Source organism: Arctopsyche grandis, chromosome 6 (genome assembly GCF_051622035.1).
Source record: "Arctopsyche grandis isolate Sample6627 chromosome 6, ASM5162203v2, whole genome shotgun sequence".
NCBI lineage: Eukaryota > Metazoa > Arthropoda > Insecta > Trichoptera > Hydropsychidae > Arctopsyche > Arctopsyche grandis.
In genome coordinates, this window is record NC_135360.1 from 26,630,776 (window position 1) to 26,654,096 (window position 23,321).

At 34.9% G+C, this 23,321-nt stretch overlaps 1 protein-coding gene across 3 annotated transcripts in view; it reads right to left on the reverse strand.

Annotated features, from left to right (window-relative positions):
* Appl (amyloid-beta-like protein) overlaps positions 1-18,409 on the reverse strand; it is a 270,511-nt gene extending 252,102 nt beyond the window's left edge. For 2 of the 3 annotated variants that reach the window (XM_077432991.1, XM_077432989.1), the window contains exon 1: positions 17,930-18,409. In XM_077432991.1, the coding sequence (XP_077289117.1) occupies positions 17,930-18,037 (108 nt within the window). In that variant the 5' untranslated portion in view covers positions 18,038-18,409. The remainder of the gene's footprint in view (positions 1-17,929) is intronic. The other variant, XM_077432990.1, reaches the window with a different exon arrangement.
* Between the last annotated feature and the right edge of the window lie 4,912 nt (positions 18,410-23,321).

Genomic DNA, 23,321 nt, shown 5'->3' on the forward strand with positions numbered 1-23,321 from the left:
TTATACCACCACCATCCAATCTTGGTACATCATTAAGTTTCTAGGACAATAATAGCGACTTATGAGATTCAAAAATCCATAGTTTTTGGATTAGAAGCACCTAACTTGTGTTAAGACAAGTTTCGAACCAAGCCATCGATATAATATACGAGTATTCTGCCCGAAGAAGCATTATCGCATGGGTTATGGCATATTAAGTTATTAAATAAAAAAAAATGAAAAGAAATGTGTCGGTCCTGTGTTCGATCCGCGCACGGTCGTTTTTTTTACAAATGCGTTATAATTTTTTTTTAATTTCATATTTATATTTAAAAAATGTAAATATCAAATTTAAAAAAATTATATTTAAAAAATTTTCTATTTAATATTAAAAAAAATGGTAAAAACTAGCAACCTACCTATGTACATACATATAAACAATATAAAAAATAATTAATTAAATAAATTTTCAATAGATGGCGCTAAATGCTCTGAGACTGTTGAACTAGAGGAAACATTGGTAGAAAATAGTATATATAGAAGTTTTTTCTTGTCTGTTATTATATTCGTACGTTTTGTTGGCAGTGCTTTAGCTGTGACGTACATATATCGAATCGAAACGACTATTATAGTACGGCGAGCGTTATTACACACCAACATACACACACACAGCTACAGAATAGCGCTATTATATACATATATGATACATTAGCCAGCAGCATAGCTTGGTGGTTGCGTTAATACTAACCACCGAGAGGTGGCTGGGTTCGATTCCGTGGGTTGATCTCGATTGAAAAGAGTATGTTCCGAGTATTATCTCTTGTGCTGCTGGTCACACTTGGATATGTGTAACTCTAAGTCGATCGTTTCCTGTCAGAGTTTGCCAATTTTTCTGATTTTATTGTTGAAACGGTTCCTCCATTAAATTGGCTAAAAACCATCCATCCAAAAAACAGCCAGGGAGTTTTTCAGTGCCTCGTAAATCAGCGACTTACGTAATAAAAATGATGGATTGTTTGTAATTGACCAGGAAGGCGCATTGCTGCTAGGCCTTCCTGGTATATATGTATGTAAAATATACATATGTACATATGCTGTTGGATATGTATATGAAATAAATACTTTTTTTAAATTTTTTGTCTAGATAAATCGATTGTTTGAAGGCACAGGACATTGTTTGAAATCGACGAAAATTTTTATATGACGTTCCCTTGATACGACACCTAAGTGTTCCAGTAGGTTCGTCGAGGGAAATCTAAAATTTGCATTTTTCGCTCAGGCCTAGTGTATATACGTATGTACATACAGTAAATAATACATACATTTAATGAAATATTGGCGCGTTCTGCAGGGGCGATTATAACGGTAGGGTCGTTTAGCACGTTTGCGGCATTTAAGCCCCGCTCTTAAAGTGGGAATCTACGGAACGTGTGGGTGGGTGGGCGGGCGGGCGGGTTGGGGGTGCAGAATCGACGATATGTACGTCGTGACCCTAGGCCTGATTAAAACTTGAATAATGGAGAGCGGCCGCTAATTGCGCTCGCTTTCGTCGGTTTACGAAGCGCACAGAATGCAGGTCAAATGACATGCGGCTGGCGGACCAGAGGAACCGAAGCGAGTTTGCCCACGGCAAACCGGCGTGTGTTGTTCAAAAGCAAACAGCTCGATACGCCTCATATACACACACATACGGGACTTCAAAATCAGTAGATGTCAAACTCGGTGACGTTTGACATCTATTCGGCGGCAGCTGTTTAGTTCAGACTTTTGTTCAGAACTTACAGTGGATCACCAGTTTGATTTCAGCTACGGTTTTAAGGTTCTCATCAGTATATTTGAATGTAGAGCTACATCTCTACGTGAGGTGATATGAAAAAGTGTCACTTTTAGATTTCAAATGATCCCCCACATAGCAATAATTGGATAAGTATGAAGCTTTGCAACGATAATAGCACTGACCAACAAAAAATAATACCGGGGCGGAGATTAATTTTTTATTTTATTATATACTAGCTGAAACCGTCATGCTTTTCAATGCCAGAATAAAGCATGCAATTCCCGTTCCCGTTTCAAGTGATGGTTGGAGCTCAACTCGTGTCTCTTCAAAGCCGTGTCGTCATAAACCAACCGGTAACGTGGTTACCAACGAACATATTTCCATTACTGCACAATAGCGCTTCAGACTTTCGCGTCGGTAAAATCGTAATTACAAATATTATTATTAAAAGGTTTTTTTTCACAGTAAGCTTCCCAGACACGCATTCAACAAAATCCTGAAAGTTCCATCGTAATCGGTTGAGTGGTTTAGGAGCATATACGAGACAGACAAACAGACATTCAATTTTATATATAAATATATAGATGTTACACCGAAACCGTGAAATTGCCTATTGCCTGAAATCGGCAAAAATGAGTGTCAAATAACAAAAATAAATACTGATACTAACAACCTAATCTTAAATGAGTAGGGCCAACCCCAACTTGACCTAACCCTTAAATAAATAAGTGTTGGTTGGCTGCTAAGACATTATGATGTGTTGGGATGGATATTACGATGTGTGGACCATGAGCAGAGTGGGAATGGACAGGAGCGGGGCGACGCGCTATCATCCAACTGTCAAAAAATATAATTTCACTGATGGGGGCCAAATTTGAAAATTACTTTTTCAACTGTAAAAATGACAATTTAAGAATTCCATACACTGAATTCCATGAATTCAGCAATCTCAAAAGCCTGTAGCTTTTTATTATACATGGCATCTTGTCAGGGTTCACGCTTTTTTTACATACAGAAGGATGCTGAAAACGTATCAGCGTGGCTCGGTCGTTAAGCTTCTGCTTAACACTGAGAGGCGCCGAGTTCGATCCCTTGAGCTGACCTCGATTGAAAAGAATTTTTCTGAGTATATCTGTAATGCTGCTGGTCAGACCAGGATTTGTGACTCCTGGTTGATCGTTTCCTATCAGAGTTTGCCAATTTTCTCTGATTTCATTGTTGAAACGATTCCCGATTAAAAATTGGCTAAAAATCCTTCCTACCCACTATGTCACCACTATTTGAGTATGATTAATGTAAATATTACAATAAAAATGTATGTACAATTCATAGATGTCTCGTTAATTATCGAGTTTAAGTCAGTGTCTCGTAATTTAGCGACTTATATAATAAAAAATGCTGTATTGTTTGTAATTTGGCCAGGAAGGCGCATTGGGGTTTACCTGTAATGCCTTCCTGGTATGAAATAAATAAATAAATAAATTACCAATGATTTTTATTGGTTTCCTTTCATTTTTGAGATATGAGCGTTTAAATAAAATGCGCAATAAATGTTGAGTAAATAAATAAATGAAATTTAAAATGAGTCCGATGATGAGAAGAATAGTCTGTTTCCAAAAGATCTTATATAATCCTCAAAATGAGGCTGTACGCTCAAAATTGAGTATGATTGATTGAATCTAGAATATGTTAATGGAGTTACTGAGATAGATTGGCTGCATAAACGTAATCAGATCTACAATTTTTGTCTAAAACCCCACCCCACTAGCACTCGATTAATTTGCACGAGACCGCGGTACAGAAATTTCACGGAACTTGTGCATTAATGTTCCACGATTATGTGTACGGATTGTGCCGCTGCTGTACACTATCTATAATTTCATTATGAAATCGAGTTACGTTCATTAAAGCTAGTTGGTTGTGCGGCGCTTAACAAAAAGCTTTTGTGCACACCGATCTAATGGCAACTAAAAGCTTCTCTACAATACACATATGTACCTATACGTTTGTATGTGATATACAGAATGTCTCCATTTCCGAGTAGTCTTTATCCGAAAACGAATATTACCTCGTTTAAAGCGAACGCGATACAATTCACCGAGATTATTTTCCGCGTCTGTTAGGAAAAACGATCGTGTGCATCTGTAATTTAAATATGAATATATGTATGTATGCATACTATATTTATCTATGAAATGGTACGGAAAGTCAACTCCGTGTTGATTTTACATTCGGTGCAAAAAATGTCATGAATAAATAAATAAATTGCGATGGAGATGTATTTTTATCATGCGCGCATGTTTTTGATGTGAAATATGCATTTAAAATTAAAAAAAAATATTTTTTTTAATATTCAAATGATAATATCTATTTTTGAAAATTTTATTGAGGTTTCTTTTCGTTCATATGTATAATAAAACTCGGTAGGTATATTATACGAAATTCAGATAGAGCGAATCAAAAGCTCTGTATTGAAAATGACACTGTTGACTGTTTATACGCCATTGAAAATAATAGTACATGTTTGTTTGCTTAAACCAGGATCTCAAGCTTTTTTTTATAATCAAATAGATGTGTACATATTATATATAAATACAGACATACAAACATATATAAAAAATTAAACACAATGTTTGTTATACATACATATTTGCATAAAAATTTTCTGAGAACATTTTGTCTGAAAAATATTAACATACAGTTGTTAACTATATGTATGTTTGGATATAGCACATACATGTTCCAGTGGCGCACCGTCATTGGACTAGAGGAACTTGGCTAGTCCCCTAAAATCTATTGCCTAAAATTTAAAAATATCAACAATTCAATTACAATGAATCCAAATCGGTTTCCAAATTGATATTGTTCACTCGGATTAGATACTGGAATCGGTCCAACTGAAGTAGTGGTAGTGAACTGTTATGGTATAGTCCGCCGCGTCGTTCGCTTGCACGGACTCACCGTCTTAATTTTGTTCTCTTCGCGGTACTGGCAAATTTTTACTTGTCTCTTCGAGAATTTATGGAATTTTCATTAAGAATATTCTGAATTGTGTCTATCAAACATCATTTTGAACAATTTTTTTTGTTAAAATAACATACACAAAACTTATTGAGTACAAATATGGCAAAAGACTCGACTCACAAAACGATTCCCTCAAAACAAATCAGTACGAAGCGCGCGGAATCAAATAACGAGAGCCTAATGTTGCATTCTCAATCGATTTTTCGACAAATCATTGAGAAAATTAAATTTTGAAGACAAATAAGATGTTAAGAAAAGTGACTAATTAGGATATTTCTGTTCACAAAAATGAAAAATTTTACTCACTTCCAGGCAGATTAAAAATATTGTTTTTGTCCATGTACCAAATACTACCTAGTCCCCTGTTTTATAAGTCACAGCACGCCACTGATATGTACATATGTACATACATATTTATATGTATTTATGTATGCGAGTATCTAAGGATTTGCATAGAGCTTTCAACAGCATACATCAAATTTCCAAGAATATAATTACAAAAGGTAGTATTTTAGCGTACATACATTTAATATCTTAGTATATATACAATACTAATATATACGAGTATATATATATAGTGTATACATTGCACAAATAAAATCTCGTATGTATGTTTATAATAAATAATAATTTCCAATAAATTCCATTTTCAAATTTTCCATCTTCGTCGATTTTCTTTGATGACATTAAAATTTGTAAATAATTACAAAAAAAATCCAAAACATGAGTGCAGACTTCTGATCGGCAGTATTCATACATTTTACTCAAAATTTACTCTTCAATTCAAAGATTCAACTTCATGCATTCGAGTGCATACTCACATCAACTCAAATCTTCAATTTCCGAGTTTAGGGTGGGGGATTGAGAGAAGAGTTTAGGGTTCATTGACCGTGAAATCAAAATAATAATACGGCGCGTCGGGTTTCAGTTCGATCGGTAAATAACACGATAACCCCGACAACTTTTGTCCGATATAAGTATATAAAACGGGCAAACAAATAACGTGATCTCGGTTGTAACCTTCTCTGTTCATGGTGCGGGTGGATAGCAGAGGAATCAACAAAACGACGGATAATCAGAAAAACACGAATAGCCGGAATAAATCGATTCCCCATTCGCCGCAACCCCCCGTCTAATAACACATTCGCCGAGAGAAGCAACACTTGTCGATTAATATTCGTGTTGCCTAAATTGACCTAGCCTAACAATACATAAATTGGAAAGAAAATGTTTAGAAGAAATATTGTATGCATATGGTTGCCAGAAAGCTTCCAGCACATTCTATTATATTTAGTTTGTCAATGTGTTTCAGTTGGATGCTTCATGTGGGAAGAAGACGGTCTGTACATATATTAGACCATAACTCAATTTAAATTTTTCATTGAATTTATTGCTTTGTTCCTATTTAAGTTAACCTCTCAAATATCATTTACTGATAGGTGAAGGTTTCATCAATTACTCAATGACGAATATATGACTATTTATATGTACGTAAGCTAACAATGTGTACTATTTTCCTTCTAAAATCTAATCTCAGGTAGTTTTATTCATTAAAAATTAATTATTCACAGCCAGTGTAGTGCACTAGTAGAACTATTGCATACCAGTAGTAGGTTCAAGCTATGTAGGTTCAAATCCCGGCCAAATAAACTACTGGTGAGGTCTTGTAATTATTAAAAAAAAACACAGATCGACCGTGTCCTGTTAGAATTTTCCGATTTTTCTGTCTTAATTATTTTGAAGGATCCAATAAATCATTTTTTTCCCTCAGATTCTCGCAAAATTCAAGTTACTAGCATTAAGAATTTGTTAAATTTTATAAATGCTACCTACATAATTTATTTCTCGAAAATTTTTCGTGTATTGAAAATTTGTTGATTTTCCACAGATGTCTATGTTTGTCCAACCAATTCAATTCATCTAACATACTTCTAACATTCTTACGTTTCCACAGATTCAAAATAGCACGCATTGTCCTATTCTGTACTGTCTGCAGTTTATCAATGCACAATCCACTAAATAGATTGAGAGCACTGTAGCGCAATATACAATATGAGGCCGTACAATACAATTATATAGGTATATTAATATTTTACTTTTTATATTTAATAAATTTCTTAACCTACAAATTACACCACCTTTTTTTGGCATTTTTTTAATAATATAATCTGCGTGCACCTTAAAACTTAATTTACAATCCAAATAAATGCCTAAATATTTAATATTATCTACTACTTCTACCACTCTCCCATCCATAATCGCATCACACACAACGCTTTTATTATTCATCCACATCATCTTAGTCTTACTTAAGGTCACTTTCAGTTTATTCTCGCATAACCAATCACTTACATACTTTAATTCTTTACATAAAATATCACTCATGACTTGCACATCATCACCTACAATATAAACTAACGTATCATCCGCAAACATATGAACTTTACATACATCAAATACTTTCACTAAATCATTGATATAAAAAATAAAATCCATTTTTTTATATTAGCTTTGTCGCCTTATCCAACTCATTACATATATGTATTTCGGAAACTTCTTACAAAGACAGATTTACTTTGTGCGAATTGAAAGCTTTATATTACATCTGAGCAATTTTTCGAACTAATCGATGGTCGGGTCATGCGTCAGTTCGGCGACCCGATTATAGTTATTTAACGAGAGGCCCATTAGATGTCGGGGGGGAGCCGTAATGACACGTGCGTTTGACAGCTTCCTCTATTAATTTCCCACTAAAGCCGACGGTCATCCTCCAATGGCGTCGAAGCCTTCGCGGGTACACGCGAAACGCTAACAAGAAGCAATGGCCGAGATGGGGATGAGGGGGTCGGAAGTAAAATGGGGAGGTCGAGGGTATGAGGGATGTAATTATACCGAAGATTGATTATCCCGAAACCGTCCCGGCTGGACAATAATCACCCATGACTATACGAGTGGCATTCAATGTGGTAATATTGCTCCATAACCATCGACGCTTACCGCCATTATCATTACGAAGCATATAATTCAGATATAATCGAGTGTCGATATTGGCTAGCTGAGATCGAACGTGATTGATTGGAGTATTTTTCATTTTAGATACGGCAATGACTGTTTAATATGTAAACTTGTGGATCAAAGCAGTTAAAACCACCAGGCAAGTGACAAACATGAAAAGTTAAAGCAAAAACCATATATGTATGTATGTATATTCCAGTAGTTAAACCGAATTTAGTTCATTATAGAGGAAAGATTCATTCATTTTTACAAGATTTTTAAAAGCTTCACTTTTTAATTCAGTCATATTCCTGTCAAAAATTTGAGGTCTGATTTTGAACCACTTCCACTATTTAGATCGCTTTGATATTTTACCGACATACTAAGAATTGGTTGTTGACTAACATTGAAGTAAGCTAATGTCTCCGATATGAAGGAGTTTAATCATTAACGAACTCATTAAAAAATACATTGAAATCTTGTGTCAGATCGAAGCATCGCTATAGCTATCCAAACGCAGCTTTCTACCGCCCCTTTGCAACTTAAAAACTTGATCTGTGGTAAAAGTTACTTTTTTTTCAAAACATCTGATACCACTTGTGGGAATCAATATTCAAAGTTAACATATTCTGTCGAAAGTTCGACAACTATCTAATCTAATTGCTCAGTCAGTACAGTGTTTGTTTGCTCTACATAAAAAAAAATCCATGCATAAATCAAAATATTTATTAAATTTAGTTGTAATGTAATAGGTGTTCTTTGAGCGTGTATTAGATTCGTAAATGAGCCTTGAATATATTTACTAGAGTCTTATAAAATCGTAAACGAGTCCCAAAAAAAGTGGCAGTATTACACTTTAATGTAGGAGATCATACATTTGCATTTAAATTATTGTATTATACAAATCCCCCTTTCAATAAATGAAATTACTTTTTGATATTTCTAAAGCTTTGAATGAAGCTCGAAATAAAAAAAACTAACAAATAGAGTATAACGTCAAATTATAGTCTAGATTGAAATGTGGAAAATATTTTCAGACGTTAAATAGGCGAAGTAATAAAATTTTTTCGCAGACATTGCGAAATATGATACCTTATTAGCGATTTGTAAAAAGATAAGAAGCTTTGCGGGCAAACGACGTCTGGAAGGTCAACTAAAAGAGGAAAAAGAAAATAAAGTAAATAAAACCAAATTGGAAGAAACCCAACCCAACTCGATACTGGATCATTTGAGCGCGAATATTATATTTTTAATAAGGTCGAAAACGACTCGTCGAATTTGACAAACCTTGGGCTTTTGTTTCGGAACTCATTATCGGACTGATGATTAAAAAAAATGTTAAGAGAAAGGGACTTATAGGAGCGTCGACAGAAGCGGTTTGATGAACTTTTTAATTGCGAGTATATAAATTTTTATATATAATAAAAATAACATAAAATAAATTCGGGCCAACGTTGAAATTCGAAATATATAATTAATTGCGCAAGAGCGACGAATTTTAGGTACAAAACCAGTAGGTATCAAAATACATATAATATCTATATGTACATATGACATAAAAATCTGAGTACCAAATAATTGGATAGCAAGGATTATTACATACACAAACGTTGAGTAATCAATAATTACCTTAAAATTTTATATCGTCGTGTTTTGTTACGGAGTCCAAATTAAAACTATAGTTTTTTCATCATATAATCAATATCGAAACTATTGCGTTGTTGAGAATTAAAGTTTCATTTTAAACTGTTACATATCTAGATTTTTCAACTATTTCGATATGTGAATGTATTTCTGAATATATGTTTGTAACAAAACGAAATTAAATGTAGGAAAATGACTTAAATGGTTCTAAATGTTCAGCCAGTAATAAGACACGTGTGTCTGAGATGCATGCAAGAAGATTAATAATCCCAATTGCAGTCGTTGTAGATGTATTTAATTAAATTCTTGTGTGTTCGTACTTATGTATTATACATACAATGAGAATATCCAAACATACTAGTATGTTATTTGATTTTAACTCGAACATTTCAATAATGCGCCAACAAAGTCCACATCTTAAATATAGCCAAGATAAACATAAAAAAATAATGAACAAGTAGCAAATCATTTGAAAGGCACTATCAAGACTTCTAATTGCTTATATAGATAATTCGATAAGTATAAGTACATAATACATTTCAACAAAAACCAATTAATGTCGGTTGATGGCTTAAGTCGTCATCGCTATTCTTCTAAATTTCACCGACAAAGACGAGATAATTCTCCATAATAGTATAAACGTATAAAATTCGCTAAAGTGTAATTTCATTTTAATTAATTCTTTTGTTAATTTGACTACACTTAGTGAGCGTCGCTAAGTTTCTAACAGATCTCTTTTTAAGAAAACATGTCCTCTTTTTTTTGACAAAACCTTTTTGTTTTTTCTATTTTGTCAAATATGCTAAAAATATTATTTTTTCTTATTTAGCTGACGTTTAAACAATAATATATATATATACATTATCATCATCTAAAGCCACTAACCATCTACTGCTGAATGAAGGCCTCTCCAGCACTCTTCCACTCGTCTCTGTTTTGCGCAACCCTCATCCATCTCACTCCACACATTTTTCTAATTTCACCTACCCATCTTCCCTGCGGTCTTCCTTTTACCCTTTTGCATTCTCTCGGGTACCATTCTAGCACTTTTTTGTCCACCTTCCGTCCATTCTACTAGCCACGTGGCCCGCCCATTGCCATTTAAATCTCTGTATTCTATCCACTATGTTTACTACCCTTGTCATACTTTTCACCCACGTATTCCGCTTCCTGTCTTTCCTCGTTATGCCGAACATACAACGTTTCACACTTTTTTGAGTGCAATTGATTTTGTGTAACATCTTGGCGTACAATGTCCAAGTTTCACATTCATACGTCACCACTGGCAAAACGCAATGATGTTTTTCTTCATGCAGTGGCTTTTTTTTAATTTAAAAACAACATTTATTCGTTCAAATGCAGTCTATCCTAATTTCATACGTCTCTTTATTTCTTCTTCTTTACTACTGAACATGTCTATTATTTGACCTAAATAAAATATACATATAATCTTGTTTAATTTGGAGCGTTCGGATTGCGTGGTTCTAGACTTGTCAAAAAATGCTTCCTTCATGAACAGTGCAAAACCGTAGTTTATTTCATGAAATGAGCAAAGTACATAGATAGTGACACCTCCTGAGATTTTTTTAACAAAACTAAATGACACTTTTCGCTCGGTGGGCCTGGTTCTATACTTGAATATAATTTGTCATCAATTTTGAATAAGATTAATAAATTTTTGTTTACAGCTACTTGGACATGGATGTATGTAATAAAACCAAAACATTTTAAATTGAAAAATCTAAGACAATAATTTATTTCATAATAATTAATTAAAAGTTGAGATACATCGTAACATTTGAATTAAAAGTAGATATATTGGAAAATATTTCTGGAATGATAACTATTAAAAAAATATGAAATTCGAAGTCCCGAAACATCATATCGTTAATTTCATCATAAGCAATACGGAGAAGCAAAAGAAATATGAAATATAATAATCATCTTTTGATCTGGGTTCCAATACAGTACATAGGTACTAGTCGCGTACCCGAGAGGGTTGGCAAGGGCGACCCATTAAATTAATATCATATTACTTTGAGATTTTTCCACAAGCAAAAAAAATTAAATAAAAAGAAAGAAATGAAAGCACAAAGAAATCCTTCGGGCCGATAATTAATCAATCGCGAGACGTAATTGCTCGTCTCAAAAGGCCTCGTCGAGATTTCGATGGTCTCTCCTGCAGGGGATGCTGGAATGATCAAACCGAAATTAATGGCATAACATTTCTCAGGAGATACGGGGGTAGAAAGTGAGGGGGTCCGTTGAACATTCGCAGCGCCATTAGTCTTGCTAAAATATTATAATTACATACACACACACGCACACACAAATATATTCAAACGCATTTCTGATCTCTATTGAATAATTCACAACGTTGTATAAAACGCGACTATATATATATATATATATATATATATATATATATATATATATATATATGTATAACGCTTGGTTCGGAAATTATCTCACAAAAATAAATTGAACGGTATTTGTATACGGAACGTACAAAATCCAGATGCCCGATAGGATAATATTACACGCAACATTTTTTTCTAAACCGACTGCCTCTATGGTAGGAAAAAATTCCTGTGTATATAAACTGCCCAATCCTTTATCAAGGACTTTGCAGGTGTTTCTTTCGATACCAAGGTCTCCCCTAGTAAGTCAAACAAACAAAAAGGAATTATTTATGGGTGCATTATGCACCTGTCACCTTTTCATATTAACGATGTCCCCCAAACACCATTATTATAATAATAACGAGAAACTGTATTTTATACGTACACTTATTCGAGCATATGCAATTTGCAAAAATGTCGAATTCATTATCGAAAATTGAAATACAATTTTTAGTTTATTTTATCATGTGTACTTGTTATACTCAAACGTTTTTTACTTCAAAAAAACGAAAGCATGTACATATGCATGGATATTATTTTGCACTGACAGTTATGGAGATCGCTCCGTGATTTATGTAGAAAAAATCACTCCGTGAAAAACTGTAGATTTGCATAACGGACAAATAAAAAAACCTATGTTTTTTTTGTACGTACATACATATATTAGAAGAAGAAAACCAAACTTTATCATTCAAGAGTCTGATCAATTTTAATTTAAAATACATTATATTTATTTAAATTGTATTTGGAATAAATTTGAATCAAAACTTTTTACATAAATATAATATGTTATTTAGCCAGCAGTATACAAACTCGGTGGTTGCGTTAATAATGCTAACCACCGAGAGGTTCCCGGGTTCAAGCCTGGGTTGACCTCGATTGAAAAGAGTTTATTCCGAGTATTTCTGTAGTACTGCTGGTCAGACTTGGATATTTGTGACTTCAAGTCGATCGTTTCCTATCAGGGTTTGCCGATTTATCTGATTTCTTTGTTGAAACGGTTCCTCATAAAATTGGCAAAAACCACCCTGCCCACTATATCACCACTATTTGAATATGATTTCAAATTTATAATCTTTAAATTCATATATAGGTATGTAGCTAAGTACCGGGTGTCGCTCAGAGGCAACTCATAGTATCATGGAAAAATATAAATAAAAAAAGCATTCGAAGTCGTTCGAAGATCCCTGAAAAGGACTAGTCGCCATTCCATAAGATGAAATCTACTGGACTACTGGACTGGCAATATGATTCCCGTCTACGGTCAGGCCTGATAAAGCTTATATAAACTATGGGGACTTAATCTCCGATGAAGCTTGCTATAATCAGATGGCTAACTATAAAACACAAAACTAACGATCAATAGAAAGCGCAAAATGAAAGGCTATCCATATTTTTATTACTACTGTACCTATGACGTGTATAATACACCAGCACTAGATATAATCACGATCACGATTAATAAACAGAGCAAAACTGTGCTGGATTACAGACCAGAGGCGATGCTATAATATGTACAGCTATAGGTACTATATAACTTCCTCCACAAAACGATAACATCACCAAAGCAGTACGTGACTAGTGGAGATTTGCAATAGATTACATAAAATACAATAAAACTTACATAACATATCAATCACGGGCGAAGAGAATCACCGAATCAACGACTAGCACTTACACCGGCGTTGACAATCGATTTTATTCGGCATCATCTCTATCAAATTACGTCGTATGTTATTCGATATTGTTCTGGAACACAAAGGCGAGGCCTCGTGCACTATACATATTATATACGTACATATGTACCTACACTTTTGTCATCAATCTCTCCGGGTAGGTTAATACTGTCTCGACCCAGATGCAGATGATGAATAGTCGTCGGTTTCATAAGTTGAAAGAGAGATGCCTTGCAACGGTCTCGAAGTTTATTCACCGAACAATTCTGACCGCAAATTTGTGACCATCCAGTTCTCTGGCATAAGTGCGGTCGCACCGAATACGTTCCGTACAAATTCTTTCGCCGGTTTTCCCCGGTTTAGACCGAAAATAAACTCTAGTTGTTTGTAAATTTTACACAGAATGCAAGCGAACATACCGCGACCGGACCGGACCGACCGACCGTTTTTCTTCAAAGCGATAATTTTAATTCGCCCTTTGCCAACTATCGAGAAAACTATGCTCAAGTACTAACACGCTTCCGTACTATGTAAATTCGATCAATTTCTCTTTGCGCTCTTGGGTCTTCCTCGGTTCGCCATTTTTCTCGACTATAGAAATTCATTAAGTTTCAACTCACATCGATTGTATAATACATATAAATATACTTAAAATATATATAAAAATTGTATACATACATACATATGTACATATATGCTTAATTTTGAGACCTGAATACTGAAACACTTCTTTTGTGTATTTATTGTGTTGAATTAGATTTTATATCAGGTATGTTGAATTATTCTCTTCACATTTAGATGTAACATCATTTATCTTACCAAAATTGGTAAATGTGTTATTTTTATATGAACTTTATAATAAAATCTTTTTTTTTTTAATATATCTTTATTAAAATTTGAAAAAAATCACATATTTTGTGCAAAACTTCCAGAAATAAATAGAGATCAATGTTGTAGTAAATAGCTTTTTCTTAAATAATTTTTCAAGTGTAAAAAAATCGATCTTCCACGTTAAATACGTAGATGGATTTTTATTACTACTTTGCTTTTTATCTTAACACTAGTGTTGTACCCGTTGATACTTCAACGGGTGGTTTCGGAAAAGGAATCGATTATCTGCTTAATTTTGAGTCCTGAATACTGAAACACTTACATATATTGTGTATTTATTGAGTTGGATTAGATTTTATATCAGATATGTTGAATTTTTCTCTTAATATTTAGATGTAACATCATTTATTTTACCTAAATTGGTAAAATTTCTTAAATATTAAATGTGATGTAATTTTATATGAACTTTATAATATAATCTTTTTAAAAAAAATATATCTTTATTAAAATTTTAAAAATGACACAGATTTTTTTGGGAAACTTCCAGGAATATATATAGATCGAAGTTATAAGTAAAAGCTTTTTCTTAAATAGTTATGCAATTGTAAAAAAAATCGATCGTCCACGTTAAATACGTCGATGGATTTTTACTGCGTTTCTTTTCATCTAACACTAGTGTTGTGTCCGTTGATATTTGAACGGGTGGTTTCGGAAAAGGAATTAATACATGAATTACATAAAATAAAGTTACATGTACAGAAATCGTCATCGGAATTGGAACCGTAATCAAAATCGTTATAATAGCTCCTGATAATTCTTAAATTTGTTATTTGAAATCTCCATACTTGTCGATGCACTCACCACATACCAAAATACATCCTTCCTTCCTTTCTATATACATATATAAATATTTTTATTATTATATTTTAAAATCATCTTGACAATGATGGACAACGGTGAGGCATTAATCCCATATTTGCACGTACAGATGAACTTTGATCGACTCGGCCCGGTCTATTCTTCGCGCGTTCCATTGACGCATCCAGCTTTATCTGTTTCTGCTAAAAGTTCAGAGTTAAACCACAATTGCATCTTTTCTTTGTTCTTAAATCCTTTTTTTATGCGTTCGGGTCCGAAAAAGTGCCGTTACATCACAACACAGCAAAGGTTGTTTTTTGGGAATTCGTCGTAATTACTTTAACGCGGCTATTTTCGTTTAATACAATCAAGATTATAATAATAACGAATAATTTCCGTACATAGACTCATCCCACATACGAGAAACATATAAAAGATATCATATTACACGTGTAGCGTATGTCGGAGGTCACACAGCACACACACAGGGTTTTCAACACTGGGAATGTAAAATTTGAAATTAAAATACACATTATGATAGATACTGGACGGCATCAGATTACATAACGAGTATAAAAATTCCAATGCTGAACAAACAAACACACACGATGGCATTATAATAGAGATATCGTCATATTTCTGCATGGCGATTGTATCATTTACTTGTTTTTCCAGTACAGTGATTTTTTCACATATGAAATAAAGCAACCATGTATTTGTGTGAATTTTTTCCGTTTTGCATTTCGATTCTGTATCAGACAGCCCTGGATCGGGGAGAGCACATTCATAAGTGGACAAAGTTGCGTGGGACGAAGAAGAATGGCTACGTTGAAGAATTATCATAATATAGTAACACGATCGCGTTCCAGTGTGAGTCTGAGTATGAAAAGACCACCACTAAGCTCGGAAGAACTCTTCAGCTAAACACCGGTAGCCGATACAGAACCAGATCCGAGTAAAATACTGCTGTGAATGACTCATCGTATGTACCAGCCGGTCCGGAGTGCTCCAGGCAGACAAAGTCATAAAAAACCACAACGTAAAATACCGTCTCATGGGATTTTTTCTGAGTGCATATATGTATGTACATATATATTCGAAGCGAGCTATCTATTCGTCTGATGCGCTCAAAGAGGTGAATTTCTCTTCAATATTTCAATCGTAGTCTATTTCTTTGTGGAGTGTGTCTTTATTTCGCTCTCGCGTTCAATGTTTTCATCAGCCTCATTTGAAACTGTTCAAAGGGGAACACAGTCGATTGTGTAGAAAATCCTTTAAGTGCGTTTTTAAAATGCATGTCCCGACGTTTTGAACGTGCTCGCTTGCATTTAGAATTCATTGCGGCGAGACCGGCTTTCGATAAATCTGGCTGGGCGATTTTTTTGCAATAAAAACGACCCAGATACAATAAAATAGTCGGAATTTAATCCGACTCCTGCCAAAGGGGAGGAAAATTGTCCGGCAAATTAATATGAACACGGTCAGGCGAATTTCGGGTACGGTGACTTTTGTTTGACTATTGGAGTTGAATTGATTTTGACAAACGACAAGATCAAAGAAAATACAAACAAAACCGTTGCTCCGTCGCAACCCGCTCCTAAACGGAATCTGATAATTAGTTAATTTTGGAATTTTAATTCAACACTAGAAATAAGACATTCTCGGAAGGAATATCTATTAATTTCGGCACGCCTTCACGATTATAATAAAATAAATTGAGCAATGGTAAAAAAAAAAATTCAAATATATTCTTTCATGAAATATACGTACATATACATATATGTACGTCAAGTTGAATTAGACGATCTTGCGCAAAATTGGGAAAAATGCTATAATTTTAATAAAAAAAATCTAATCCCGTTGAACAAGTAATGGACGTACTTAGCTTATTTTTATTACGACATAAAAGGTTTGAATTCAAATAAAATAAGTGCTTCTTTTTATTAAACATAATTTTTGGCCTTTGCTATTAAATCCATTTTAAATTATCATCGACAAACATCTTTGATGTGGGAAATCTGAAACATAATATAAAAAAGGACAAAAGTAATAAAAACAAAAACGTGATTTTTAAACCGCGTCGATTTTATTCAAAACAAATGAACGGTCATTAAAAAAATATATAATGAAAAGTTTCCGAAGTGAACAAAATAAAATCGATTTTTAACAAGGCATTTTTCATATGTTTCGCTAATGATTCATGCGAAATTCCTACATTCTTTCGATCGTTTTGAAACTTTGCCATTTTGCGCGGTTTGATCGACGATAGATATTTAAATCAATTACGCCAAAACGATGCGGAAAAATAATCTTAAGACAATTTTAAAAAAGCAAAAATCATGGAGATCTTGTTTTATGTTTACTCGTCGAATAATTCAAATTTCATCTAAACGTAAATTGAATTTCAGAAAATTCAAATTCAAAACAAATGCATAATAGTTTTAAGAAATTAATTCAAATTCAAAGTTGCATTTGTTTACCGCCCATCGACTATGTGATTGGTTTAAATTTGCGCGTGAAAATAAAAATGGACATGGTGGGGTGGAAAGGGGAGGGATTTAGCGGGCGATTTGAACGCGAATTGAAAGGAGCAAAACGACAATCGATGGCGGAAATGACAGTTGGGGGGTTGAACGGCAAACGTCAACGGCCAAAGGGGCGTAGCAGGGGGTGTCGGGGGGTGGGGAAGAAGGGGAGGGGAGGGGAGGGGAGGGGAGGGAGGGGTGTGCGGGTGCGGTAGTTACCTGTTGTGCGACGGAGATGAGCAGCAGCAGCGGCACCAGCAAATACATGACGGCGAACGAAGAGGACGAAGAAGAGGCTCCTGCCGATCGAACTCGAGCCGCCACCATCGGAGTCGAGCTGAGGGAGGGCGAAGGGCGAGGGGCGAGGGGCGAGGGGCGAGGGGCGAGCGGCCAGGGGCGTCCACCCACCGAGCGAACCGCCGAACGCTAACCGTCTGCCTTCGGGGACTGGAAACGACTGTTGGAAACGCGAACGCGCTGATGCAGACGCAGACGCAGACGCAGACGCAAACACTTGACTCAGCTCGGCCGCCGTCGCCACACTGCCGCTCCGCAACTCGCCACTCTGACGGCCCGAACATGAGACGCGCCGCTACACTCGGCGCATGCGCTCTCCCTCGCACACACCTACACCACTATACTGGCGACTGCGACTGCGACTACGACTACGACTACGACTACGGCTACACAGCGACACGCGACACCCATACACGCTGCGACGATACCTATGTACACACATAAGCCCTGTACTCTGTGCTCTGTACTCGGTACTCACTACTCTCTACATCTACACTTGTCCTACGCCTATAAACCGTCAAAACCCATAAGTGCCTGACGCCTGAATGTCTATACGTGATCATTTCAATTCCGATTGGGATTCGTCACATTGCGGGTGACTCATAGCGAGCCGATTTTCCCCATGAGATTCTAATAAGAATCTGTGAAAATTCCGTTTGTATAATGGATAGATCGTCCACTATGAGATTCGGTATTTGGAAATGTTCTTCGATTAAGAATTGTAAGCTTTTTATCCTACTATGCTTTTTACCCTACTATGCTTTTTACCCTACTATACTATTACCCTACTATGCTGTATAAATCAGTAGTAAAACAAACCTAAAATGTAAGTATTGTGAACAATAAAATGCATCGTCTTCGTTTGATTCATATATTCTACTCATATATTAAACTTCCTTCAATTTTTTCTATCCTTTAAGACACCATGCTCTTTTTCTACATATTTTTTTTCAATATTGATTAACCCTTTGAGTACTGACGTCTTTTCTGTTGAAAGCCCGTCACGCTGAAAATTTCGCCAACATTTCCAACTAGAATTATTTAGAAATCCAATAGAAAGCAGGTATAAAAATTGTAGCTATTCCAAACAAATCCTAGATAACTACCACCGAGGATTTCGAGTTTTGTAAAGGTGTATTTAGTATCTCTAATACATCTTGCAACAATATAAAATAAACAAAAGAAGTCTATTCATTAATGTATTTTTCCAAAACTAATTCCATCTTCTTCGTTGTTGTTAAAATATAATGCTCACAATCTAAATTCCAAGCCACAATCTAAAATACTCAACAGTTAGGGATTTCCATCGGGTAATTCTGCTATGGTTATAAATTCTGAAATTCTGGTGTAAACCAGTTTTTACTAACCTCTTCTTAGTTCAGAATCGATTTTGTTATAAACGTTGGAAAATGAATGACATAGATTACACGACCCATGTTCAATGTATTTTTTTTCAACTGCCTGGAAAGGCTTAGCGGGTAGTATTCTTGTTTACTTTGTAAATGTTCAATATACAACGCCTATCGGCGTTTTACAGACGCATGGACTTGTCAGCAAAACGCCGATCGGCATTGGTCAGCATTCAAAGGGTTAAACAATATTCTTATATACTTATGTACATGTATAAAAAAAAAACAATATCATTTTCAGTCCGGGACTATATTCTCGGCAGTTTTTTAATATAAAAATGCAAGTAAAATAAACATACATTTAATTTCTAAAAATATATTCAATGGATTTACGGAAACATGTCGTTGAATTTCTTCAAAATTAATCGTACACTTACCAGCAATGTATTTTTGAATCGTTGGTAATGGTCACCTTCCAATTATAATTACTGGTTATCAAATAATAATAATGTTATAATTTGTATGTTCAAGAGATACTTGTGTTATAAAATTTTGCGAAATACATATTATATATAATATATGAGAAGAAAATACGTCTTTTGAGGTGAGGTTGCGTTTTAAGAAGTCGTTTACATTGTCTGGAGTGAATCTGTAGAGAGGTGCCAGTATTCAATGAAACCAGATGGATTCGAATCGAAGATAACATTGTAGCATCTCGACGGGACCGGGAACATATTGTACAAATTAAACTATCTGAAATAGCGATCGACTACCTTTTGTGTAACGCCGACTGATTGTCGCTTCGCTAACAGAATATTCACGCTTGGAAACATAAAAAACATAACACAATGTATAGCAAACGATTTATGAAGTAAACAACGTGCGAAAAACAAATTCACCCATATTTATCAGCAAACTATGGATAAACCAAAACGAGCATCGACGATCACGTAGTGTACACAAAAAATTGAAAAATTTTAAATAACTCGATGTTAAACTAAATTTATTAGAAAACTTATTCACATTTTTTTATTATATACATATTAACAATAGATGAAGGTTTATGACCATGCGAAAATTCGACCTCGAGATTTTGACTGATTTTTTTTTCATTAATTGCAAATAATATTTATTTATTTATTTTATTTTACATATATACCAGGAAGGCCTTACAGGTAAATCCCAATGCGCCTTCCTGGCCAATTACAAATACAAATGCAGCATTTTTTTATTATAAGTCGTTGAATTGCGAGACACTGAAAAAACTCGCAAATTAACGAGACATCTATGAATTGTACATAAATTTTTATTGTACATCCATCAAATTTCAAATAGTGGTGACATAGTAGGTAGGAAGGATTTTTAGCCAATTTTTTTTTTCCGGGAACCGTTTCAACAATGAAATCAGAGAAAATTGGCAAACTCTGATAGGAAACGATCAACCTGGAGTCACAAATCCAGGTCTGACCAACAGCATACTCATTTTCATTCAGGGATAGAACCCGGCACCTTCTTGACGGTAAGCAGAAGCTTAACGTCCGAGCTATGCTGCTGATTTAAACAAAAAAAATAATATTTTAGAAATTAGCCAGCAGCATGGCTCGGTGGTTGGGGTTTTTCCTAGCACCGAGAGGCGCCAGGTTCAATCCCGTGAGTTGACCTCGATTGAAAAGAATTTATTCTGAGTACATCTGTAATGCTGCTGGTCAGACTTGTATATTTATGCTCCAGGTCGATCTTTTCCTATCAGAGATGCCAATTTTTCTAATTTCATTGTTGAAACGGCTCCTCAATTAAATTGTCAAAAAAACTTCCTACCTACTATGTCACCACTATTTGAATATGCTTAGGCCTTGTTCATAGTCTCGACAATGTCGCTGCAACAAAGTCGCAGAAGTGTCGCTGTTCATACTAATGTCTAATAGTGTTCATAGTAAGCGCGACAGTTTGTCGCGCATATCTAATAGTGTTCATAGTTTATCGCGCTTACTATGAACACTATTAGATATTAGTATGAACAGCGACACTTCTGCGACTTTGTCGCAGCGACATTGTCGAGACTATGAACAAGACCTTAGATATTAGTATGAACAGCGACACTTCTGCGACTTTGTCGCAGCGACATTGTCGAGACTATGAACAAGGCCTTAATGTACAATAAAATTTATGTACAAATTAAAATTCATAGATGTCTCGTTAATTTGAGTTTTCAGTGTCTCGTAATTCAGCGACTTATGTTATAACTAAAGGCCGGATAACCCAGGTGCCGTCTTGAAAAATCTTGACCCAGAGGGTGCTGTGTATTGTTCATTGCATTGTTAAAGGTTCGCCAAACGTTTTTTTTTTTTTGGACTCTAGCTTTGTAAATATAGCTAAACCGCCCCGATTCCTGGAAAGAGCACTGTATCTATCCGGTGTCTAGTAATAGCAATGCTGCATTGTTTGTACTTGGCCAGGAAGGCGCATTGTGGTTTACCTGTTAGGCCTTTCAGGTATATATGTATATAATAAAAATAAAATAAATTAAAATCAATTAAATTCATAAAATTTTCTTGCGGCTAATTACTATTGCAAACCTTAAAATTTAAGTCAGATTTTTACGGTACAAGATCTGTTAACAATTTTGTTAATTGAATATTTCAACTCTTTACTATTAATTTATACATGCTTACATAATAAATCCTATTACGTTAGCTGAATTATTTTTTTTACATAAACTAATATTGTATTTTCATTGGTCTATTAAACGTATCATGTGGTAAAATGGCATGGTCAATAGTTAGGTGACATTTTGTGAAAAATCAGAAAATTTTCGAGAATACGCTCAACACGTATTGTGTTAAGTGCGCAATTTTCATCGACGATGCTGAATGTGTGCGGCGTCGGGAAAACAATTGATCCCCATATCGTTTGCGTGCGGCTGAAAAAGTGCATAGGCGCCAACGTTCGAACGACATCGTCCGGCCATGATCACGGCGTCGTCATCTCATGACGAATACGCAGACAACAATCGTCCATGAAAATGCAAAAATGCGAGGATTTAGCGTGGCAATAACATTTGTATTCCGTTCGTGCGTTGCGCTAGGAAATAGATCGATGAGCGTTGCCTAGCAACGGCGAGCGCCATGCGCACCGCTGAGTGCCCCCTCCACCTCCTCATTCGCGCTAAAGCACCCACACACGCGTCGATACATCCTCCGACGACCGAAAACAATAATGTGCCGGTGTAATAATTGTCCCGCATTGTCTCAAAACAAACTTTTGTCCCCCGCTCTATTCATTCGCAGCCGCCGATTTTGTCGATTCATTTTACATTATTTTAATACCAAACATTGTACGTTCAAATCAAATCATTCGTTTTACGAATTACAATCGATAATTACACGTCGACTTTTCGAATGAATCTAATCAATAGATTGATTTTTAATACGTATAACATTGCTTTACAATTGCATAAATTGCGTACAACTTTACAGCATATAATAATTTTGTATTGAAATAAGAAAACATTGATTTTTTTGTTTATTTTAATGAGTGGACGATGTTTAACTTTTTGTATAACACTTCTTATACAATCAAACAAACGTTCAAAAGTTTTACATTTGAAATAATCAATTGCTTAACATTTATTGTAAATATGTGTGAGATTACAATGAACTAAAAAAATAAGTTGTAACTATTATAAAGATAAGATTTTATGTTGTTAGTTTTTTCATTATATACACAGTAATTTTAGTACGGTTGGTTTTCAAATCAGGCTTACATTTTAATTTAAAATGTAAATAGGGCTAGTAAAAATAAATAATTTTGTAAAATTTTCACTTTTTGAGTAGGTGAATTCGAAGCGCTTGATGTTTACGATTTGGAGTGAGTATTTAGCGATACATTTTGTGCCGAAAGCGTGGTTAAAATAGCGAAAGTCATTGTACAAAAATGTGGCCAGGTAGGGTGTAATGTGGGATGTT